General features: G+C 42.7%; 3 protein-coding genes and 1 long non-coding RNA gene across 5 annotated transcripts; 2 read left to right on the top strand and 2 right to left on the bottom strand.

Moving 5' to 3' along the window:
- Positions 1-332: 332 nt before the first annotated feature.
- LOC133985125 (GTP-binding protein REM 2-like) lies at positions 333-5421 on the top strand. The gene is made up of 5 exons (XM_062424693.1): positions 333-389; positions 1847-2156; positions 2294-2367; positions 3967-4144; positions 5129-5421. Exons 1-5 carry the CDS (start codon positions 333-335, stop codon positions 5419-5421), a joined length of 912 nt encoding a protein of 303 aa, XP_062280677.1.
- A 1995-nt stretch (positions 5422-7416) lies between these two features.
- paics (phosphoribosylaminoimidazole carboxylase, phosphoribosylaminoimidazole succinocarboxamide synthetase) lies at positions 7417-14170 on the bottom strand. 2 transcript variants are annotated; one of them, XM_062424456.1, is made up of 12 exons: positions 14025-14170; positions 12921-13001; positions 12453-12613; positions 10974-11013; positions 10690-10887; positions 9218-9396; positions 8923-9102; positions 8694-8807; positions 8516-8599; positions 8095-8275; positions 7846-8004; positions 7417-7748 (listed from the first exon to the last, which is right to left on the bottom strand). In XM_062424456.1, exons 1-12 carry the CDS (start codon positions 14161-14163, stop codon positions 7582-7584), a joined length of 1683 nt encoding a protein of 560 aa, XP_062280440.1. In that variant the 5' UTR covers positions 14164-14170; the 3' UTR covers positions 7417-7581. The 2 variants fall into 2 exon arrangements, with proteins under 2 accessions (XP_062280440.1, XP_062280441.1); XM_062424457.1 differs by lacking the exons at positions 12453-12613; positions 12921-13001; positions 14025-14170 and adding an exon at positions 11120-11172 and having other exon boundaries at positions 7418-7748.
- Positions 11250-19999, top strand: ppat (phosphoribosyl pyrophosphate amidotransferase). Its single transcript, XM_062424458.1, has 11 exons — positions 11250-11852; positions 16473-16539; positions 16802-17008; positions 17116-17228; positions 17314-17459; positions 17640-17712; positions 17796-17947; positions 18047-18174; positions 18274-18495; positions 18838-18958; positions 19123-19999. The coding sequence occupies exons 1-11, from the start codon at positions 11725-11727 to the stop codon at positions 19290-19292; spliced, it is 1527 nt and encodes a 508-aa protein (XP_062280442.1). The 5' UTR covers positions 11250-11724; the 3' UTR covers positions 19293-19999.
- Positions 20000-22937: 2938 nt separating this feature from the next.
- LOC133984565 (uncharacterized) lies at positions 22938-23466 on the bottom strand. Its single transcript, XR_009925420.1, has 4 exons — positions 23433-23466; positions 23205-23238; positions 23076-23101; positions 22938-22992 (listed from the first exon to the last, which is right to left on the bottom strand). It is a non-coding gene; the product is annotated as an uncharacterized LOC133984565 (long non-coding RNA).
- Positions 23467-24424: the final 958 nt, after the last annotated feature.

Raw genomic sequence — 24424 nt, 5'->3', positions numbered from 1 at the left:
AGAGAGAGAGAGAGAGAGAGAGAGAGAGAGAGAGAGAGAGAGAGAGACATAAATTGAAGGGGGAGAGGGTGTAAAGAGTGCGCGAGGGAGGGCAGAGAGAAAGGAAGAGAGAGAACGTGCTTACTTTCGTTGCAGAGAGCCGCGTGACAGGTGAGAGATCATACAGGTCCTCGCGGGGCTGGGGTTCATGATGTGAGTTGGTTGGGGAGAGGTGGGTGAGGAAAGCTCGGGGTGAGCGGGTGGGTGGTGTTTGTGGGGGGAGGAGGGGGAGGGGGGGTGTTCTGTATAATTTGGGAATCCTCAACCAAATCGCTTGATATATCAGTTTGCAGATGCCGACAGATGTGCCCGAAGACAGACTCAACAATGAGGAGAAAGCGACCATCAAGGTAAGGATGCGCGTGCACAGGATAAAAACTGTTCCAATGTATCCCGTGTCCAATTAGCCAATCAGGTTTAGGGGGCAGAGTGGTGGGGATGGGATGATGTTTGATATAATTGTCAGTTGGATGGAGGGAATTATTGAGTTAACAGTGTGTGCCTATTTTCCTTAGTGTGTGTGTGTCTGTGTGTGTGTGTGTGTGTGTGTGTGTGTGTGTGTGTGTGTGTGTGTGTGTGTGTGTGTGTGTGTGTGTGTGTGTGTGTGTGTGTTTTAGGTAGGTGGTGGTGCATGGAGGGGGTGTCCTGCATTACAAAATACTAGCAGATTATAAATCAGTTTTTTCATTTTCATTAATAAACCAGCATTTCACTGATTGGAGGAATATTTTTGTAGCTGAATTATGTATCAGACGACTGTGATGTGTAATGTGAAATGTGTTGCTCATATCAAGAATTTCCACCTCACCCAAATTCCCTTTAGCTATACAGAGGATATTTTTAAGCTTCTTTTAACTAATTATTTTGTTTTTAAGGCTGCATCTTTGCTATTTAACATTTTAACAGAGTTAATTTCCCCCAGGAGTTAGTGTAGACCAAAAACAGGGCTTAAAGAGAGATTATGCTGGATTTACATTCATCAGGTGGACACAAATTCGACTCCAAATGATTATAAATGTTGCTCTGTGCCTACTGGAAGTATAAATAGGCAATTAAGGAGTTTCCAGCATCAACTAAAATGTGATAATAATGTATGTTGGTGTCCACTGCCCCAAGTGCTTAGTTATTACAGATTTAATGGGGCACTCCTTCAATTTTACACATAATGGTCAGTTTGACCTGATGCTTTTATCTCAGTTTTGGCTTGAGACAGGCATAGAATGAATGAAAGACTTAACTGACTTGCTTTAAGGGAACTGTAGTATTTTAAAATTTGACTCATGATGAAGATATCTCTGCCTCTGCTGCTTCAAGTTTTTTTAATTTAGCTCTTTCCCCTAATTTCATTGAACTACATAATAAAACACTGGAGTACCTCTTAAATTCATAAGACACCATTCACTAACAAAGACCACGCCAACTTAGATATGAGTTTAAAGGGGATGAAGGGATGAAGGGGATGGGGGTGTAGCGTAAGGGATGAAGGAATGAGGTCAGAATCAGGGTGCCAGTTGGATGGATGGAGGCGTGGGATGCTGTACCGATTTCGTGGTGGGTATACAGAGGGAACCAGTATGGAACCAGTACATAGAATGTTAGAAAAGGTTTGGGAGGGAGGGATGTGAGAACTGAGACAAAGGGGAGACAAGAGTACAAGGTGTGACTTAAGTGCTACTAATGAATAACTTCATTATTGCAGATCAAACTTGAATTTTCTCTTGTGTAATGCCATATCTGAATAGAGGGTGGCTTTAGGTGTCAAGTAACCAGGAGACATATGCTCCATCTATGGTCCTCTCTCCTCCAGTGTGACAGTATGATTCTGCCCAGCACCCCAACTGTTCGCAGAGGTAGCACTCCTCTGCCAATAAAGCACCAGCTCAAGCGTGAAGAAGCCGTCCACGATGACGGCGATTGGACATTGGGTGCAGCGGGACCTTCTGCTTCTCCAATCAGCTTCAGCCCAGCCTTGGATGACAGTCTGATGGTGGCATATGAGGGCAGACCTGACGGGCCCTTGAAAATCGCCCTGCTGGGGCAGAACGGTGTGGGGAAGTCCTCTCTGGCCATCGCCCTCGCAGGGGAAATGGACAGGACTGCGTCTGTGGATTCTGATGGTACACAGCTGTAGAATTTGTGCAGAGCAGTGTAATTGAGTGGGGAGGGGACCTGTAATGGGTGCTGTGCAGCAGGTAAATAAATCACAGCTCCCATCTCCCATCTGACACCTAACTGCTGCTCTCCCTGTCCTTAGGGGAGGGTTATGTACGCACAGTCACTGTGGATGACGAGGAAAGCACCATCATTATCTATGACAACTGGAGACAGGTGAGGCAAACAACACTTCACCGTTCCCACACTCCTTGCTCCATGCTCCCTCATTAGACCACTGAGCCTTCTCTATGGCTGCATGAGTTCAGCTGCTTATTTGGATTTCAGTGTGGTATATAATATATGTATAACATGTACTTGTCTATTCATGCCAGAGGTCCACAGGGCTGCCAAATCTTTAGACTGTTTAAAGAAGCTCAACATGTTTTCAGTTTGGATTTTTAACTGAATTTTCTTAGTGTTCTGCATATGAAACACTTTGTGTGCTGCACAGGAGAATAGTGTACTGTATCAGGAGATGAGCCTGGGAATTATCTGGGTTTCTAGCTGAGTGCACAGTCAAGAAATCTCACAGCATCCATATACCTATGGGAACTTGTGTGTATTCCTGACAATGTACTAATCTGAAAACAAGGAATGCTTTAGTGCAGATACAGGCACAAATTATACAGCAGATTAAAAGAAAATAATGTTTCAAAGGTTATTTTAAAAAATCAATAAAAGTGAACAAAAAGGAAAATAAAAGGAACGAGAGCACATAAGCAGATGTAAACTGCTTATGTAGCATATTGTAGAGGTGTAAATGAATTCATACTGTGTATCTGGAGCATGTTGCATTGTCTATTGTATTTGAGGGCACTATGATAAAAACTGATGCCAAGCTGAGAGAAATGCTGTTGCAAAAAAAAAGGGGAAGAATAAGTATGACGTGTCTGCATGTAGTTGACTGAAGAAAGCTCATTATCAGGTTGTTTTGCACGTCTTTTCCTCTTTTTCCCTCGAGTGCGGCTCAGATGCATCTATGTTTGGATGTGGGTGAGAGAGAGAAAGAAAGAGAGAGAGAGTGAGAGGGAGAAAGGGATCTGCCCACAGAGCAGATGTGCAAAATGACTGCATTAATGTTTCTGATTTCGGTGGAAGTGTGGAAACACCAAGTCGTGACACAATCTGTCTTTATTGATGTGAGGGTTTGTATGTGTTACTATTTGTATAATGAGAGACACTGTTATGTTAGACTTAGAGGGAATTTGCTTATAGAATTGTAGTGTTGCAAGCTACCTTGTTAATAGGTTGCAGAAGTCGCTTTTGGTCTGCGTTCAGTTTTAAATATAATACAAATGAAATGAAAGGTCAATGGACCATGACAGCTCTAACAAAGACAGGCTGAGGTTCAGTCGGTTGTCTTTGAGGAATTCACTCATACATATTTATTCTTTTCTCTCTCTTGCTTGAAGAGGATGAGTATTTGTGTGTCACCTGGAATTTATGGTGAATTGGAGCCGGTGCCTTGTACAGTAGTAATTCCACACTGAACCATGGGGGATTTTATGAGGAGCACTCATGTGTGTGCTGTGTCTCCAGGCACCACTTCACTGTATGAGAATAATAGAGACACAGGTCTGTGCTGAGTCTTAAGAGTCAGTTTTTGGGAGGAAGATTTTGATAGCATGCAATGTAGATGTGAAATAAATGTTTTGACTTGACTGTCACTCTTTTTGATACCTTGTAGTACCCATGTGTGATTTTATTCCTCCCTCCCTCCGCCACCTCACAGTACTGTAACATTCTGTGTCTCTGCCTCTGTCTGTCCCCTAGGACCTGTCGGCTCTGCAGTGTGAGGTATGTGTTCTGGTGTTTTCAGTGACTGACAGGCGTAGTTTCCACCGCACTGCACAGCTCCGACTTCTCCTGAGAGAGACCCAACCCCAAACTCCTATCATCCTCGTTGGCAACAAGAGTGACCTAGTTCGCTCCCGTGAAGTCACCGCTCAAGGTACAATAAAAAAAAACCCCATTCTCATCATTGACGTATTGCCCTTTTTCCTCGCCCATTTTATTGTTTCCCTCCTCTCTGTGTGGCTTTTATCGTCACGGTTGGTGTTGACATTTTCTGCTCTTAATCTCTGTCAGTAAACACTAATGCAGGGTGAAATGTGTGATCGTATAAATGTCAGTGTTTTGGCTTCATTGCACTGTGGGAGTATGAGGGGAGTCACAATTACAGTTAAAGCAGGAAAGCATTCACTGTGAGTGTACTGCTTATCCACATTCACTGTGAGTGTACTGCTTATCTACATTCATGCAGTTTTACAGCATGCATGTTCTGCAACTACCCAACATACTACTACACTACCTATACTTACAGTACATGGCATACTTCCAAACTTAGAGTAGTTTGCAAGTGTCTACAGTTCACGATATTTGGCTCCAAGCTCACTCAAGTGAAACTGAAGTGGAATATTGACAGTTTGTCGTGGTGTATTTGGAGATCATACTGATGTAGCATCCTCTGCACCGACTATAGCAAACAAAACCCTGCACAGCTTTTGTTTTTTTCGGTTGTAGCACTTCAAACTTTAAAGATCAATACGTCTGGCACTTTCTATAAGTTTAAAGTATGGCTATTGTACTGCAAGGTGTAGCTGGTATTTTGTCCACTTTGACAAATAAGGTCTCCATTTTCTGCTTATTTATTAAAATCATATGTAGTTAAAGGCACCCTCCACTCTAAAATTGCATTTTGCTTCTTGTTACTTCAGATGTATGTTTGCCTTTAAATCAGTTTTAAGATGAGCTCAGAGAAACTTTCCTCCTTTAGCAGATGAATGTGAAAACAGTCTTCTGGTGTCAAACTTTGTACAAACATAATTCTGCATTCAAACATAACAGTTAAGTAACAACAAGCAAAACTTATATTTGATTGGAGGGGGACTTTTTAAACCTGCTTTTATTAAATGCTGCTATTTCTTCCCCTCAGAGGCCATGTCCAGCGCTGCCCTCTTTAACTGTCTATATCTTGAGATCTCTGCTTCTCTGGATCACCGCACCCCAGAGCTCCTTGAGTGCGCTGTGCGGTTAGCCAGGGGCCAACCTCCGTGGCCCCCGGGGAGCAGCGCAGATGACATGAGCGGAGGAGGCCAACGTGAAAGCATCACTTCCCGTGCCAAACGATTCCTGTCCAACCTGGTGCCCCGGTACCCTCGAGAGCGAGAAGTGGGCAAGTTCATGAGGCAGAAGTCCCGCTCATGCCATGACCTGGGGGCGCTGTGATTGGTGCCGCGAGGAGCTGGATGATTAGATTGTTAACAGGGATAGCTGGAAGTGAGAGAGAGGGAGTTATACTGCAAATAGTGGAGGAGGAGGTGTGAATGTGAAGGCGCCAGAGTGATGGCAGGACTATGTTGAGAGTGATGATCATGTGCATCCAGCAGGGCAAACAACAATAAGGTATTGATGTTTATGTATAGGATGACACAGAGATTTTGTACACAAGACCAAATAGCAAAGAAGAGAAGAATATAAAATACTATTGTAGAACATATGTAAATAAACTGTAGTAGTGACTACCACCCTCATAGCTTTGAGAGCTAAATAAATTGTTTTTTTTTTAGTCTTGAGAAAGTCACTGCGTGTTTGCCTCAGATTCTGTTATTACACTGGTACTGTAGTTATATTCGGTTATTTTAACAAAGAGGAAAGCAGTAATGATGTTCAACAACAGTACAAGCACAGGATAATGTCATGACCACTCAAATTCATATCTCATTAGTGGGTTAGACTTTGCTGATGAATCATGTTGTGATCATTTACTCTCAGATATTTTGGTATCCATGGGGACAGTGGGCAGGAAAATACTGAAAGGCCAGCGAAAAAGGGAATGAAAAAGATAAAAGTGGACCTTCAAAGTGCAGCAAAGTAATAAGAGAAAGATGCAGCAAAAAAAAAGGCAGATTATTGTATATAGAGCAATTGTTGCCATGTTACGGTTGTCATGGAGATGTGCAATCACTGAGATGTACACATTATGACTATCTCAGCTCTGTGGCTATACCTCTACTCTTCATGCTGCATGTCGACTTAAAGATTCACAGGGTGAAATGCATTTTTAAGCATAAAAATTCCTTTCAAATTAAATGCAGAGGATTTTTGTGTGATATCAGCTTCTCTGCACTCATCTGTACCCTCAGCACTTCCATCCTCCCACTTCCACCCACACGTGAACAAAGATTTAGCACATCACAGGTCGTTATACCCATCATTTGTTATCAAAGGGAGAGCTGTGCCATAATAGATGTAAAAAATAAAATGGTGGCATGTGATTCTGACTCATTCTGTTGGCTGCAAACTACTGGAACAGATTGAAAGGGTTAGAGGATTTTGGATTGTCAGCATGGGATGCAGGCTCCCTCTCCTGGCTGAGTCGAGGTCCCGCAACTGAGAAAATAATGTGTGAACATGGTGGTCGTTATAGAGCAGAAGCTGCTGCAAAGACTTCAGTGAAAAGGAGCTATGATCGTGGTGTGTAATACTAAATCTGTGCAGTTGGGGACGCACTGGGAATGCACATGAAAAAATGCCAAAATAAATGTTAAATTTGGTGAACCATTTGTCGTATTCAGCCAATCTTGTCAGCAGTACCTCAACTCAAATTCTACTAACCATGATAAAATCAAAGGCTGAGTACTGACTATGGCCCAAATCAGTTTTACAAATACAAGGTCCAAAATCCCCCAGCACTACTCCAACCCCCACAAACTTTTTGAACAGCCAAAGAATTGCAAATTTGGTTTTTAGTCCAACGTCTCTTCTTACCAAACGCCTCCTCCACACTGACAATATGATACTGCTAGAGAAATACTGTATAAATCAATGTATTCTATTGAAATGTATTGATTTTTTTTTTTTTTTTTAACGAAAAATAGGCCTTAAAAATGTGTAGATATGGATTGTGAAGTCCTAGAATGAGTCAATTAAAAACCTTGAAATAGATACAATACAGAAAATGTGACCTTTGATACTGGACAGCCTAGTTTCTTTTTAGGGAAGGTTATAAAACAAGACTTAGTTTTATTAGTGTATACACAAAGCAGCTTGATCTCAAATATATAGAAACAGAGGATGGAAACTATTGAAAGTGTTCCTTTCATACTTTTAAAGACATCAGCAAACTCCTCAAAATAGCAGAAAAGACATTTAACTGAAACTATCACTTTGAAAACTTGTGTAAAAATGGGATTAAACAACCACAGAAGCATTTCATTAAGAAGCTTTTAATAAATTTTATTTTTTTAATGGAATGATTTGTGCGTGTTAGAAAGGATGTAGGTTGAAAGTCAGTTAGTGGGGGTTTCATTGTAAACAAAGATATGGCAGGACAGACAGTGGAGCCCTAAAAGAGCCTGGTCGGTTCAGACTGGCCTCGATCCACTTTTAGAGGCTGCAGGCCTGTAGCTTCTTGTCAGCCACCTTCAGAGACACCCAGGTGTTGAGCATGGAGGCCCTCAGCTTGCACCACACCAGGTGATCGGTCAGCCCGAAGATCTGTGCGGCAAACTGAGCGGCAGCATCGGGGGAGAGGATCGTGGAACAGCCGAGACCTACAAGGGTGGGAAACAAAGAAAGGCTCGCTTAGCACAATAAATAAACTTGCATGCGAATAACAATTTAAAAAACAGTAAGAAAAAGATTTGTTACCGCTTGGCATACGAAGGGATGACCAAACATCTTGTGCACCCCAATCTGGAGTGAGAGGTGGGCAGTTGATGACGGGGTAAGCCGTGTTTCCAGACATGACGGGGCCGAGGCCGTTACTTCTGCCAGCCACAGCCACAAACACAGTGGGTACGCCGTCACCTGAGGAACAGCAGACAGATGACATAAAATCCACTTCCTCAGAAAAGGGAGAAGTAGAGGAGCCAGGCTCATGTTAAAATGAAAGCTCACCTTCGTATTCTGCTTTAATGCGGAGGGTCTCATCTGGACCTTTGTGTGCCGAGGTGACCCTCAGGATGCAGGGAATCCCGTAGGAGGTGCAAGCCTTCTTGATTTTTTCGCAGTGAGCCATGTCTGAGGTGGAGCCCATCAGAACGACCACCCTGCCGCTGGCCTGGGACACCAACAGCAGCTACAGACACAAGACAAAGCTCATTAGCTCCATGCAAATAACAGTTTATTGTCCTCAAAAAAAAAAAAAGGTATGTTTAGAATGTAAAAAGAAGAGTTTAAGAAATGAGGTTTGTAGAAGATAAAACTGGAATGCAACAAACCTCAGATAACTAGCTTATGTTGAACTGTTTCAGGTGATTAAAAGCAAACAAAAGCCTGTCCTGATAAAGAGAAGATTGGGGAAAAGGGTTCAGTGTACCTTGACCCTCTCAGAGACCCACTCAAAGTTCCTCTTCACCATTTGCATCGCCTCAGGGGTAACTTCTTTAAGGTCTCGGTACACCTAGTAAAATTAAATAAAAATGGAAGAGTTATTTTCAGCTTTGAAAAGTATCAAAATGAAACTGTGACAAAATAAAAATAAAAAAAGTCCTGACCTGCTTATCTTTCTGCTGGCTTCGATCTCCGGCAGGCCACAGCCTCCAAGAGTCGTTGTCGATAACGTCGGCGAGGACAATCTCGTGAGTCTTCACATTCACACCAAACTCAATCTATGACAAAAAAGGAAGATAATCTATTCATGTTGTGCGGTCAGCTGTGAGCGTTCTGTAGAAAAGTGGTCACAACAGGGTGCTGACCTAACCAGCAGGGGGCAGCACCGCATACCTTCATGTCCACCAGCGTGCAGTTCTGAGTGGCCCAGGCCCTCTCCAGAATCTCAAAGATGGCCACAGTGCTGCGATTCATGATGTCCACCTCGCACTTGCCGATAGTTAGCCCAGCCAGACAGAACTTGGCCTCCAGAAGCTGCTCCTCCGACCACTGGGGATCGTTGTTGGCATCATCCTAAAAAAAACAGGATGATTAATTAGATCATTTTAGATTTGATATTGGATCACTTTTGAGCAGAATTACAGCTCTTCGCACTGAAAACACATTACGGAATAGGCCTGAGACTCACTTTAAAGAACATCTCCATCTTCAGGGGGGAGAAGCGGTAGCCTTCTTTGACTCCTGGGTTCCTCTTGAGGAAGGATCCGGTTGCCACTCTCCGACAAACCCACTCAATAGGAATCATCTCACAGTGGGCTGCAATGAACGCTGTGTCCGAGTGCTGCTTCACAAAGGCAGTCTTAATGCCTGGAAAACAACGTAGATATTAAATGAGACATGTCATATAGCAGATTTGTCATATCTCAGCATGCATTTAAATTACAGCTGGGTCATCAGATATGAGCAATATAACAAACATCTGTCTCAACCTTTATATGAAGGGCGAGTGACAGGGATGTAAGTGGTCATGTTCTGGTCAAATATAAAGCAGCAAAGATTCAGGTCACAAGACAGCAGTTACCACATCCTGGCTGACTGACACCACGCTCATGAGCAGCATATGGGTCACAGTTACCCAATTACCTTTAAATTAATGCAAGGTGGAAAGTTATTATGGAATCTGGGCTTTTTTTGGACCCAACGTCAAACTATGCATGTGGGCATCGTCAGTTGTGTGCACGCGTGAGATTAGTTGAAAAGCATTTGTCGTTAATTGAGAGGATCATGCCATGCAAACTTAAAGTGCACTAGAATCTGATTGACTGTGTCTGTGGTCCCAGGACAGGAAATATTAAAACATAAACAAATGAATACATTAAAAAAAAAGCCATTTCATTTGCATGTAACAGAAGAACACATAAAAAAACATTTTTTAAAAAGGAAGAAGGTTACAGAACAAAAAGACCAATATGTGAGGGCATGCGTTTACCATAAAATCAATTCTTAAAAAACTAAATAAAAATTGTGTTAATTGTAAGCATAAATGAACAAAATGTACTGGTTCCTGTTTCACATGTTTGAATATTTGCTGGTTATCTCAGACTTCTATTATTTTTAACTAAACATCTTATGGTTTTGTACAGTAAGCAATCTTTAGTAGATCAACTTGAGTGTTGGATTGAATTGTGATTTCTTTTTCTCCATTTCCTGACTTTTTTATGAAACATACAATTAAAAGATAATGAAAATGACTGTAGTTTCAACAATCACTCAACTGGCTGTAATAGAAAAGGTAAATAAGCTAAAGATCGTGAATCTCCTGAATAAAACAGTCACCTCTCTGAACTTTTTATCTTGCACACGTGGGTGAAAAGTACGGATGATGAAACCACAAAAATTCCTGAGGGAGTCATTCATTAAAAAAAAAAAGGGGGTGTGTGTGTTGAGGGTGGGGGTGGAGATGAGTTATCAAAACTAAGCTAAAATAAGTTCATTCTACAATCATTGTACATTTTTGGCTTTCATGCACTCATAATATATAACAAACTTTATATGCATGTGTGAAAGCTTTCTCCTGGTTATGACACACCTGCTGCAGCCCACACGCACACTACCTGACAGCGTGTCTTTTGATCTGTGACAACTTCACTGAGTCCTCACCAGATTCCTGCAGCAGCTTGAACATGCAGCTCGTGGTTCTATTGGCGATGGCAGCCTTTCCCTCCATCTGGTCTTTCCTCACGGCATTCCCAGCAGTGATCTGGTCTTTAGACTGGACCAGAACAAGTCCGGGCTGGTCCGCAAGCTCGAAAATCTGCTTCGTCTTTCCCTCATTCAGCTTCTGGCCGACTTTTAACTCTGAAACATACAAAAAGAAACAGATTTAAAACAATGCGCATGAGACGTACACGCTTTGAAACGTGCATGAATGTGCTGTACTGTACCTGGTGCGGAGGCCATGTTTTTCTTTGACAGCCTACAGATCTGAAAGACAACACAAAGCGAGACCACTCAACTTCGGAAAGTTGTTGGGTGAAGAGGCAGAAGGAGGCGTGCAGGCAGAAGAAGAGGGAAGTCGGCGGTGTCTTACGTGCTCTGATAACCAATCGCATCCTTCCACTGATTCAGATAACCAATCACGGCAGCGCACTGCTGACCACGTGGGGATAGGGGTGAGAGGATGCTCCAACTAAATATTTTGCATGGCGAGGAGCATTTTGAAGTTTTATCAACTTAACTTCCCCCCCATTTTCTCTTTGACGAGGAGATTGACTTAACAAAAACGCTGCATCGAGAGAAAAATGATTGGCTGATAGACCGAATCGATTCATCTGATAAAGTGATTATATCTCTGTCTCATCTCCAAAATACCACGCTTGTTCTGCTAAATTCAGGAAGTTTGATGCCATCTGTTTTTGATTTATTTGTGTAATAACAGCTATGGTGGCCTTTTAGGTTAAAGCCCCTTTTTTTCTCGGTCACTAAGTTTCTTTTTTTAAATTAAAACTCATAATTACACGCTGACTTGAACGATGTCAGCTGAGTTTATGTAGTTTTTTAACCAGCCACGTTGTGTCGGAGTTTGTGGCACGTGCTCGGTCAACACTATCGGAGCGCGAGCAGTCACGCGCACACGCACGCGCTCACCGCTCGAGGACACCGTCCAGGAGAACCGGAGAGAGACACAGCCAAGAGATGGAGTTCGAGGAGTCCGGTATCGGGGAAGAGTGCGGGGTTTTCGGCTGCGTGGCTGCAGGAGAGTGGCCCACTCAGCTGGAGGTGGCTCAGGTGTTGACTCTGGGACTCGTGGCTTTACAGCACAGGTAGGTAACACAAAGTTGTGTGTGCGTTTTAAACCTACCTAAAGAGAGTTGTAATTGCTGGGGGAAAAGTTACTATCACATGCTTGTCTCAAGAGCTGTGGAGAAAAGTTTAGTGGTAACATTTACATGATAGTGACACCTGACAAATACTGAAAAAGAAAAAGGGTTTTTCTTTTTGGGGGGGGGGGGGGGGGGGGAGAAAACAGAAACGCACGTCTCACATAGTTTGCGTGACTGTTTAAATTTGGCAAAATTGGTTTGTTGTTCAACGCGAGACTCAAGGCACCAGTGTTTTGTTTTTTTCTTCAGGTCCACATGTTGAATTCCAGCCACAAAGGCGTCACATGAGCATGAGAAAATAAATTGCCATACACTAAAGATGCTGCTGTGTTTTACCCAAAAGTCAGCCATGATAGATGTCAGCATGCAATGGACTCACACTCAAATATTCAAACACATACTCCTATGTAAGGCAGAATTAGGCTGTAAAATGTAGTTTTACATTGACTGCACACCCCCCTCTCTGAGATATGACTAACTTAAAGTTTTTCCTCAGTTGTGTAACATTTTGTACATTTTGTCACATGTGATTAAGATTACCTGTCTGTCAGGAGATGGATTAGGCGAGGCCATTGAACAGACTGAACTGATCTTTATTATCGGGATGTGTTCCTGCTCTTCTTTACATTGGGATTTCATGTTATCAGTAAAGTCATGGCCAGTGTCCACTTTTTTTTTCGCTGGGGTCTGGTGTCTGGTGTCTGAAAATAAGAGCAAAGTCAGGTTTAGTCCTGTACCGCTTTGGATACTGATTTGTGAAATTAATCCTAAAACATTTTGGATCTTAAAGGACATGCAAAGTTACTGATCTTTCTCGTAATGTAGTTTTATCATGAGTTTTTCCTCTTGTTAGCAGTTATAAGCGTACCCTTATCTATAATTTCATTACCAGGCGTCATGGCAAATCATGAGACTTGAGTGCACTGAATTATAAATGACAAAGGCTTCAGTCAATTGTGGACATCATGTGACAGACAAAGTAATTACAGAAGGACGGACATTTCGGACCTTGATCAACGGCTTTCCTCTTGGTTCCTCTGTTTGCTGATGAAGTATCTGCATTTTCTGTTGCCGTAGTGTTAGATGAGCCTGCAAACAACATACAGCATTGAATGGTTAAAAGGAAAAGACAAAGAAAGCATTCAAATGTTCAAAAAATTCAGATGCTATTTAAATGAAGCGGGGACAGACAGACCTGTAAAATCTTCAAACACAGTATTACAACACTAACTTGAAATTCCTCAAAACTACAAAGAGTCAATTCATTCAGATTACAAAAATCATCTTAAAAATATGTTTTCTCAATGAGTATCCAGCCATGCAGATAAGGGCTACAACTAATTATCTTTATTACTTTTCAGATTACGTCCTTGATCGATTGATTGGTCCATAAAATGTCAGAAAATGGTTAATAATAAATAATATATATACCCTAAACCCTAACTTTTAAAAAAAGGCCCATCACAGATTTCCAAAACTCCAGTTTTACATTGCAAAAAGTTGTTTGTTTGACTAACCGTGCAAAACACAAATATATTTAGTTAATATTGTGGAAGGTAAACACCACACGTCTTCACAATGGAGAAGCTGGCATTAGTGAATGTGGCATGTTGGCTTTAAAAAGTACTTAAATTATGGATTATCAAAATAGTTGCACATTAATTTTCTGTCAATTTTAATTGGTAAATCTTTGAGGCTCTTAGGCAACCACATTTTTTAAAGCTGAGATTTAGAAATATAGGTTTGTCTGCCTCCACCCCACTACAGTGAAGGTGAATTTAAAAAATATATTTTCTTTTCAGAAAAAATTGTAATGTTATTGCTCAGGATGATCCACATTTAAACCACTTTCTGCAAAAATAGCTGTGAGATTTTTTATTTTTTTTTGTAATTTGGGTGAACCAACCCTTTAAAAGTTTTACTCAGTTGAAATTTAGGAAATCGTAATTTGAATTTAAGTTATGTGACATTTTAATTTTGTACATGTGAGTTGAGATGAGACGAAAGACCCTGTAGGCTTCATTAATGGACTTTTTAAAATGAATAGTAGAAGTCTACGTGTGAATTATTTTCATCAAACACTAGATATAAACAAAATGTTATGATGCTCACTCAGTAATCTGTGCTCTTGATCCAGGCGGTGTCCATTGCCCGTGTTCAGTGCCGATTCTTCGCTGTCTGGTGTAACATCGATGCTTATGGACGAGACAGAATCAGAGCTACACGTTCTTTCCTCCATCGCACCCGCCATCGCCTTCCCCGTGTTTGCTTTTGCCAGATACACATCTGCGTGATCGTTCTCCTCGCAGTCCTCCAGCATCGTAAGTCTGCTTGAATCTGCTTGGTGGGCTGCGGGTGAGCCGTTAGTTGAGTGTTTCATAATGGCATCCACCTCATCGTAGAACCTCATGAGGCGTCTTGGGTCGGCCTCATCGGCCTTTCCCCTTTGGAGGGAGCGGTAAAGGTACTTGAGGTTTTTGTACTTGGTATGGCACTGTTTCCAGTCACGTTCAATGCCTTGCTGCATTAACCTGTTGGAGATCTGGACGAAGATGTCTCTCTTTCTGGTCGAGCTCTCCAGCTGCCTGCACACGCGCTCGTCGGACCAGACTTGAATTAGCGCCCGCACCTCCTGGTCGCTCCAGTTTCGACCCGTGTCTGACACGGTGACCACGTGGAACTGGTCAGAGCAGGATGGATCTGTGGGTGTTAGATGGGCACCTGGAGTGAAGAAAAAGCAGAGTAAGAAAAGAGAAGATGACAGACTTGAAAACTGTTCATGTTTGTTTCTGCGTACCTGTTCCTCTCCATTTTGCTTCCATGTCGCCATCCATGTCGTAATCATCGCTGGTGTCATCTGAAAATAAAATAAATAGTAGAAAAACAGTTTAATCCTGTAACCTTTTTAATGCAAAACTACAAGAGCCGCACAGACTGCATACATACCATCATCAATCTCTATGACGACCTCACTTTCTGAAGATGTCTGTGCCGTGTGGCCCGCTGGCGTTTGCAGCCTCCCTGGTCCCATTTCTCCATCATACAACCTCCTCTGCATCTCCACGGTCCCGTTTTCCAGTCCGCGGTCCAGCAGAATGGCTTCCACTTCATCAAAGAACTTCATGTACTTCCCGGGGCCTCCTGCCACACTGCCCCCCGCAGCGTGAGCGCTCTTAGCGGTCTTATAGTCGTATTTTAAATTCTTGTATTTCGTTCGACATTGTTTCCAATTGCGTATCACCCCAAAGGTTCTCTGCATCTGACGGGCCATCTCTTGAAAGATGGACTTGTTGCGTAGCGTGCACTTCAAGCGCTCACGAACGTGCCGGTCAGCCCAGACGCACAACAGCGCTCGTACCTCATCGTCTGTCCAGTGGCGGCCCCCCTCCTCAGCCACACCCGAGGTGTAAGGAAGAGCCAGGTGGATTTGTCTCTTGACTCCTGTACACACAAGCACACAGTCTTGTTTTTCTTTTGATTTTTAAAAACAAGATGGAAATTCAATCAATTTTAATCAGAGTTTTAGACATTTACAATATGAATGGTTTTCTATATAAGTTTTAGGCTAAAAAATAGTTTAACTGACATGCTTGTTTATCCTCTAATCTGTTTAAAGTTGTCTAAATACTAAAATGTGTTGAGCGTTGTCATATTGTGATCATCAGCGCTACAGTTGGGGTTGAACCTACATTTACCTTCCTGAATTGAGATAGTGACTGAGGAAGGGTAGATCCCTCTTTGATTACCCACATCTTCCACCTCTTCCTCCCAGCCCTCCACCGGCCTTCCATCCACTCCCGGGCTGTAGTTTGCTGATGTGCCTGCTGCTTCAGGCTTCCTGCTCTTAAGTCCCAGGCTCCTGCACTTGGCCTGACACTCCCACCAGCTGCGCACAACACTAAGCCTCCTCAGACGCTCTGAGATCAACTCAAATGTGGTTCTGCTCTCAGCTACGTGCTGAGCTCCCACCTCGTCCCACACAGACATGAGAGCCAGCACCTCTGCTTCCCCCCATTGCCTCTCCACCGAGCCTTTTTCCTCCACCACCTCCCTATCACCTCCTCTTTGTCTCTCTGCTCCTCTCTCCATGTTTGAGCTGACCTGGAAACGCTTTCTTTTCCCCAACCCGTCTGTCTCTGCTGCCCGGTTCCCTAGGCAACCAGGCGGTTAAGCCTGAAAGCAACGCCTCCATGCAGAAAAGCAGCTCCACCACTGGCTTAAGCTGTGTGGTGAGGGGGCGGGATCAACTGTAATCCGAGAAGCAGCTTGGTAAATAGGCTGAAACTGCAGCAAGACGACTCTCCGTGTATGGCAGCTCCACAGCCAAGAAGCAGGCGCTTTGTGGGCTTTTTTTTTTTTCCTTCTTCTTCAGCTCCCCAATCCTGCCTGATTTAGTCCTTATCAAACCAGTTCAGTTCGCCTCAAGCATTTACAGTTGAAAAAGTTTATTCATGTTTAGTCTTGCAAAAAAGAAGACAGAGAGATCAGATATTATAAAAATCACATCCCACTGATACATTTACACTGATAGACTGTTAACATGTGATTGTGTCTATTCAGGGGTCAGGAAAGTGCCGGGATTGTCACAAGCAATGGAGCCAGTCCACCAACATATGCAGCCCACAAGGTAACAATAAATCAGGAGCAGAAGCCCTTTGTAAGAATAGAAATATATCAAAAACAAACTACTCAACTACAGCTGCTTTTCATCAACATGCACCATAAATAAAAGCTTCTCACTATTACACACAGATTGACACAATTACAGTTAACATGATGATGGTTGTTGTTTTTCTGCTGGTTTGTTATAAACACTCAGATTATGACCTGGTTTACACTTTTTGTGCTGATTATGCAACTGAAAACATCTAACCGTTTTTCTTTTTTAGGGGATGGGATTAGTGAGCACTGCTTTCTCACCCGAGGGTCTTCTGAAGCTGCGCTATGGTAACCTTGGTATTTGTCACACACGCTATTCAACTACTGGGATCTCAGAGCTGCAGAACTGCCAGCCCTTTGTGGTGGATACACTTCATGGCAAGATTGCTGTAGCACATAACGGAGAGTTAGTTAATGCTCTCGCTCTGCGCAAAAAGGTGAGCGTGACCTTCTGCTCAGATAAGTCTATTCATTAAGTCAGTATTCATGCTCATGTGTGTAGTAACTTGTTCTCTGAGATAATGATTCTAAATATGCTGTGCAGGTGATGCGGCATGGTGTAGGCCTGTCCACCAGCTCTGACAGCGAGCTCATCACTCAGCTGCTGGCGTTTACTCCACCTATGGAGGAGATGGATGCACCAGACTGGGTGGCCAGGTCAGTGTAATGATGTAACTCTCTGTATAATATTAATAATTTTTTACACAATATTTAAATATTTATTGTTTTTTTTTAACCGTAGGATTAAAAATCTGATGACTGAGACCCCCACATCGTACTCTCTGTTGGTGATGTACAAAGATGTCGTCTACGCTGTGCGCGACCCTTACGGAAATCGACCCCTGTGCATCGGCCGTGTTGTTCCCATCTCTAAACTGCACAGTCCAGGTATTGGAAGCATGTTCTTAACGTGACCTTTACATCAGACTTGTGTGTCCTTAAAAGACCCTGCTGCTACTGATAAAGAAGAGGCCTTACAGCAGCCTCACAGGCCGGATGATTGATTTCTTCAGAGGTCAGACGTGTAAACTGCAGATGATTAACTTCATTCTTTGTCCCCTTGTTCAGGTGCTGGAGAGGAGGACACTGAGGGGTGGGTTGTGTCATCAGAGTCCTGCAGCTTTCAGTCCATTGGTGCTAAGTAAGTTCTTAACACGGATGCAACATGTTATTTACTGGAAGTGCTATGGGTTACGACACTTTTTTCACGTGCTTGTTTCTCAGGTATTACAGGGAGGTCCTACCAGGAGAGATAGTCCAGATATCAAAACATGGGGTCAAGTCTCTGAGTGTTGTCCCTCGCCCTGAGGGAGACCTTCCTGCCTTCTGCATATTTGAATATGTTTACTTTGCCAGACCAGACTCTATTTTTGAAGGTATTAATATCAATTATTGATAAAACACTAATTTAACTAATAACTAACAATGAAAGTCTTGACGAATTGGTGATTTCCTCTTTTTTTTTTGTACTTCAGGGCAGATGGTCTATACCGTCAGGCAGCGCTGTGGTCGGCAGTTAGCCATCGAGGCTCCAACAGATGCAGACGTGGTCAGCACTGTGCCAGAGTCTGCAACCCCTGCTGCCCTGGGCTACGCTCAGCAGGTCCGTCTGCACTCACTCTGACAAGAAATGCTGTAATACACCCACCTCCTGATGTCCTCTGTCCTCACAAGCTTTCCTCCTTATGTCGTCCTCTCACAGTCTGGGCTGCCGTATATAGAGGTTTTGTGTAAGAACCGCTACGTCGGCAGAACATTCATTCAACCAAATACCCGCTTAAGGCAGCTTGGAGTTGCCAAGAAGTTTGGGGCATTGACAGACAACTTTGCAGGGAAACGAGTGGTGCTAATTGACGACTCCATCGTCCGAGGCAACACCATCTCCCCCATTATAAAACTGCTGAAGGAAGCTGGTGCAACAGAGGTTTGTTGACTAGAGCTTGAACAGTTATTATCTAGGTTGTGACATACTGGTATTTTCATACTGTGGCCTGATTACAACAAATCTTTTATTACACAACTAGGAAAAAAATGTCTTTTTTTTTTGTGCTGCAAAACATGCTTATATTATTATTTTCAAAACAAAAGTGAAGAGCTGTGAGGTTTTCTAATAACGCATTTAATCCAGAAAATATTAAGAATTTAATGTAATGTCTGCTGTATTTATAGTCACAAATATTGTATTGACCAGTGAAGTTTGATTTAATTTGCCACTGCACTTGTTGCTTGTGCCAAACTGAATGTAACATTATTTCTTTCTTCACAGGTCCATATAAGAGTTGCCTCTCCACCCATCAGGTTTCCTTGCTACATGGGCATCAACATTCCTACAAAAGAGGAGCTCATTGCCAACAAGCCAGAGTTTAAGGACATTGCTGGATACATCGGTAAGAGTTTATAGTACATCGTACTGACAGTATGTCAGTCACTTTGTTACTTTGACAAAACCCACACATGAAGACAAAATTAAATTAAGGAGTGCATCTTATTTATACTTTGTCGTCTATTCACTGCACATAAATTAACACCTCAACTGTTGTATGTACTGTAGGTGCTGACAGTGTTCAGTATCTGACTGTGGAGGGGCTTGTGTCGGCTGTCCAGGAGGGAATCGCCTCCCTCCAGGAGAAAGACACGATCGGCTCCAACAAGTCCAGCAGGAGAGTGGGTCACTGCACCGCCTGTCTGACTGGGAAATATCCAGTGGAGCTGGAGTGGTAACTGCTGGCCTACGTCATGACAGAGCAGCAACAGCACTGGATTTACTGCAAACTCCCACAGCTGATACATGTTAGTCTAAAATTGTCTGTAGACTGGAAAAGTGGCCAGGCATCTCAATACTATCTGGGACACTAAAAGATGTATTAAATACACAACTACAGCTATGCCTCTCTAGAGGGTCACAGTCCTGCTCAGATCCTTAAACCAGTTTAAAATGTTGCGTTTACTGACCTCCAGTGGTTGTAGTGATGTAATGTGTCCTGGTGTGACTCCAGGTGCAACAGAGCACATCTGACCACACAATTGTTTTGTTTATTGTGAATGTTATCATGTAAATTCATTTTCTGAAATCTTCAGTTCCGCACGTTTCCACATTCCCAGACTTGACAAAACACAAGCATTAGATGGTCCACCACGAAAAAAACATGCGCACAAGCCTCGAGACCAAAAGAGAAATTGTCTTTATTTTATAATCAATTTAAGTTTTTTGGCTTTTTCCTAAAATTAACCACTTTGCTCTATTGTAGTGGTTTTGACTGTTGGATTTTTTGTTGCCTTAACATGAAATGTGTATAATGGAAAAGAATAAAAACACAATAAACAGGTTGAATACACTAAGAACAAGTACTCTAAGTGGACTTTTTTTCAGAAACAGGATTTTCACATAAAACTGTACTTTAATAATTATCAGATATTAGAAAACAGACATGAAGCTGTATTAACTTCAGTAATGATTATGAACCACAATTAGTCAACATACAAGAGAATAAAATATTAGCATTCATGAAACAAATAGATGTTTCAACAGCACTTAAAAAAACAATAGTATTAGTACGTTAGAAGTCAACTAAATGAGTAAGTAACTTCATAGTTGAGTAATTTACTTTCCTGAGATCAAACTCTACCAGCTGAGTAATAAATTCATGCTTTCAGTGTCACGTTTGGTTATTGTGTGGACTTTACTATCCACTTTTCACCATTAATCAGACTGAAATCCTGATATTGGTTACATGACAATTATTTTCCACAGTAGTAGTTATTGGGGGGCCTTTTGGAGAAGGTTTTTCCATAATCGATGTATTTCCTGTTGTGTTCACCACCATTTTCTGCACATATTGAGGAAAGAAGGGTGATTAGAAGATTGCTGGAATGATAGAATCAGAATCCTGTGAATAGTAATACATATACATTATAATTACCTGCGGAAGTAGCCAGCTGCCATTTGCTCTCAAGTGAACCTCCTGTTAAATGAAGAAAAGGGAATCAGCGATTATAGGATTCAACAACTTATACGAACAGTGGCCAGGTTATTAAGAAGGTGTTTTACAGCATAATAGTCTGTTATAAAAGGATATTTACCCAGGCCAGAAAATTCAGCTGCAAGCGCAGAGGGCTGCTGGGTGAACTGGGTCAGCATCTCTTTGCCATGGCGTTTGGACCCTGGGGAGTATGTGCAGTGCATCTCCCTGAAGCGTTTGGACTGGGGATGGCTGTCACAGTGTAACTGCCTGTGGCGTTTCCTTAAAATGAAGCGGTGGGGTGACAGAGCGAGTGCTGCCAGAGCCGAGGAAGAGTGTCCTCTGCTGGCCTCAGAGCTTCTTGCGCACAATCGACAGGAGGCACCGCGAAAGGGGGAAGATTTGTTCTGGCAGACAAACTTGTGGTAGACTTTAGCGAAGTCGTCGTCGAGCTCTTTTTTGGAGTAAGAGCTGGGGCTCTGTGGCAGGGAGGAGCCAAAGGACAAGTGCCGGCGGAACTTGTGACGACCTGCTGCTGTGACTGAAATAGGCGAGTGCTGCTGTGACTGGAAGGAATGATGGGACTCTTGAGGGTGAATCATCCTTTGTTGCAGATCAGGCTTTTTTGAAGGGGAGGAGAGAAACATTGCCATTGATCTGGACCTCACAGGCTCTCTGGAGTAGCTTACAGAATCTGATTTGGGGCTTCTGGAAAAGGCATGAGTCCGAGGCGAGTGCTGCTGTGACTGGAAACAATGATGGGATTCTTGAGGGTGAATCATCCTTTGTTGCATATCAGGCTTTTTTGAAGGGGAGGACAGAAACATTGCCATTGATCTGGACCTCACAGGCTCTCTGGAGTAGCTTACAGAATCTGATTTGGGGCTTCTGGAAAAGGCATGAGTCCGAGGCGAGTGCTGCTGTGACTGGAAACAATGATGGGATTCTTGAGGGTGAATCATCCTTTGTTGCATATCAGGCTTTTTTGAAGGGGAGGACAGAAACTTTTCGATTGATCTGGACCTCATAGGCTCTCTGGAATAGCTAACAGAATCTGATTTGGGGCTTCTGGAAAAGGCATGAGTCCGAGGCGAGTGCTGCTGTGACTGGAAACAATGATGGGATTCTTGAGGGTGAATCATCCTTTGTTGCATATCAGGCTTTTTTGAAGGGGAGGACAGAAACTTTTCGATTGATCTGGACCTCATAGGCTCTCTGGAATAGCTAACAGAATCTGATTTGGGGCTTCTGGAAAAGGCATTAGCTGGAGGCGAGTGCTGCTGTGACTGGAAGGAATGATTGGACTCTTGAGGGTGAATCATCCTTTGTTGCATATCAGGCTTTTTTGAAGGGGAGGACAGAAACTTTGCGATTAATCTGGACCTCATAGGCTCTCTGGAATAGCTTACAGAATCTGATTTGGGGCTTCTGGAAAATGCATGAGTTGTAGGTGATCTACTGAGGCCTTCGCTGGTCATCATCATCCTTGCTTTTAAGGGGCTCTGCCTGACTGGGGAGCCATAGATGTCAGACCTCTCTTTAACACCGGTGGTTCCATATATGGAGCAGCCAGCAGTCTGCACTGAGTGTGCAGAGAGAGGAAGCCGTTTAAACCTAAGCGATGATTCTGAGGACGCAGAGGCGCAGTGAGGTCGTGGACTGACGGCGTAAAACGAGGACTGTGAGAAAGAAGGAGGGGACAGCGGAGCAACATTGGAGGTCTTTTTCAGCGAGCTCTTTTTTGATTCCGAAGTCTCAGAGGCGTAAGAGAAGTCCATAACGAGGACAGGCTTGGGCGGCTTTCTTCTCGGGGTTCCTCTGTCCCTCCCAGGAGACTGCAGCTGTGTGTGCCACTCCTGCGGGCTGATTACTTTATGCAGCGGAGACGGAGGAGATGTTTCAGCAGCTCTGTGGGACGTTCCTGGGAATCGCCTTTTCGAAGGGCTGTGGAAAGTTTCCTCGAGAATGGTCTCACCGCTCTTTTTTTTGGGCTTGCTTTTGGCACCCCTCAGTGTGATGTCGAAGGTGTTGTTTAAGTTGCTTCTGTTCGGCATCCGTCGCCACTTGCGGTACCTTCTGAGCACCGAGCCGCCAGCCTGGGAGACATGCTGCCGTTGCCAGGCCCTCTCTATTTGAGCGATCATGCTGGGGTAGAGCTCCACCAGAGAGCTGCCTTGACTGCTCAGGGACATTTCCAGTTCCTCATCTTGATCCTCGGGCTGGAAGTCCAGCTCAGACACGGTTCTCTGAGTCAGCCTGGTACTGTCACTTCTCGACATCTCTGTGGGACGCAAACAGGGGAAATAAATGTTTCTTAAAATCAGACAACAAATAAAACTTTATACATTTCAATATCTTTCCAAGTCGTGTAAAAAATGGTTCTTACCATCATCCTCCACACAAACTTGTCCGGTGGAAAGACGAGTCTCATTAGGTTCACAATCTTGATACGTGAAGTCCAACTGTTGAAGATAAATCATCATGAATATAATAAAAATACCACATATTCATGACCTCATGGTTGAAACTAAAAGTATTCTCTCACCTCAGAGTCTTTTGTCACGTTGTGTGCTGTGGTGGAAGAAATATCAAAGTCATTCGATGAAATATGCATCACAATTAATGCATTCATTTCTGTAAATTGCTAATCTTGCTGTAAATGATGGATACCTACCACTTAATGATTCATCTCTCCGACATGTCATGCTCTGAAGAGAGATGAGTGCATGATTATAATCACTGTACTAATGCGTTCACTTGTCTAAAAGACACCGAGAACATCAGCGGTGATACATATCTACCATGGTGGAGTATTTTGTATGTAGAACACAATCCGATGGTAAAGCTGTCATAGTATTTTGTGTCACATGTAGCTGTGTGCTATATTCAAAGAGACCCAAACCTTTGATTCCAGGTTGCTCATGTTCATTTCTGACTGATTCATGTAGTCCTCCATTGCTTCATCGTGTAAGGAGTCGAGACAGAAAAGATACACAATGAGAGCAGGTTACATGACATCAACAACACTGCAAATATGAAAGCAAACCATGGACTGTTTAGGTAAAGTGAATTTAGTGAGTATACAAAAATAGACTTTTTATAGAATTGTTTTATTTTGATTCTCTGAGATATACTGACTCAGGTCAGATAGTAGAGCCCAGAGTTCAAACCATACATGGTGAAGCAGCTTTTAGTTGTTATGCTGCACACAACTGGAACAATCTACCAGCGAAACTGAAATCAGCCCCAACTGTGAACATTTTTAAATCCAGGTTAAAAACACTTCTCTTCTCCTGTGCTTATGATTGAGCTCTTTTAAAGCACTTTAAATTTGAATCTTTCATTTTCACTGTATGTCCATTTAATATTGTAAAGCAAATCATTATGTTATGCTGCAAACTTATATTTAATGCTCTATTCTAGTCTAATTTTTATTTTATTTTTCTCTCTTTCTATTTGTCTGTACTTTGTTTTTATTTATTTTATTATTAGTGGGGGGTTTTGTTTTTAATTGCATGTTTTGTGTTTCCAATTCTTACTGTTAAATGTTTGTTTTTATGTAAAACACATTGAGTTACCCCTGGGTAGGAAATGCGCTATATAAACAAAGCTGCCTTGCCTTGCCTTGTTACAACAGCAGTGTCTTACACTAAAACATTTATATTAGCTTTGTAGTTAACTTACATTGCGTGTCAGTCTCGTCGAGGGCCACATCCCATCCCGCCCCATTTTCATTGCACAGTTTTGTATACTGTTGAAAGGAATTGCACAAGTTTAGCAAACTCCATTTGTTACGAGTCTTTGAAGTAAATTCAAATCAGCTAACTTTCCTGCTACTGCGGTAAAGTTAGATCGTTATTGGATATTGGCTTGACATTCGGTTGGGACCGTCTG

This window comes from Scomber scombrus, chromosome 8 (genome assembly GCF_963691925.1).
Source record: "Scomber scombrus chromosome 8, fScoSco1.1, whole genome shotgun sequence".
Classification (NCBI taxonomy): Eukaryota; Metazoa; Chordata; class Actinopteri; order Scombriformes; family Scombridae; genus Scomber; species Scomber scombrus.
This window is presented reverse-complemented; position numbering and strand designations above follow the sequence as displayed.

Excerpts from the sequence above, each read along its gene's own strand:
- LOC133985125 (XM_062424693.1), top strand. The coding sequence starts at position 333 with ATGCCGACAGATGTGCCCGAAGACAGACTCAACAATGAGGAGAAAGCG. Across the intron at positions 2,157-2,293 it reads TGCGTCTGTGGATTCTGATG|GGGAGGGTTATGTACGCACA; the intron begins GTACACAGCTGT and ends CCCTGTCCTTAG. Across the intron at positions 4,145-5,128 it reads CCGTGAAGTCACCGCTCAAG|AGGCCATGTCCAGCGCTGCC; the intron begins GTACAATAAAAA and ends TCTTCCCCTCAG.
- ppat (XM_062424458.1), top strand. The coding sequence starts at position 11,725 with ATGGAGTTCGAGGAGTCCGGTATCGGGGAAGAGTGCGGGGTTTTCGGC. Across the intron at positions 17,229-17,313 it reads GCACCAGACTGGGTGGCCAG|GATTAAAAATCTGATGACTG; the intron begins GTCAGTGTAATG and ends TTTTAACCGTAG. Across the intron at positions 17,460-17,639 it reads CTCTAAACTGCACAGTCCAG|GTGCTGGAGAGGAGGACACT; the intron begins GTATTGGAAGCA and ends CCCCTTGTTCAG.
- paics (XM_062424456.1), bottom strand. The coding sequence starts at position 14,163 with ATGGCGGGTGCGATGGAGGAAAGAACGTGTAGCTCTGATTCTGTCTCG. Across the intron at positions 13,002-14,024 it reads TCAAGAGCACAGATTACTGA|GCTCATCTAACACTACGGCA; the intron begins GTGAGCATCATA and ends TGTTGTTTGCAG. Across the intron at positions 12,614-12,920 it reads GAGGAAAGCCGTTGATCAAG|ACACCAGACACCAGACCCCA; the intron begins GTCCGAAATGTC and ends TCTTATTTTCAG.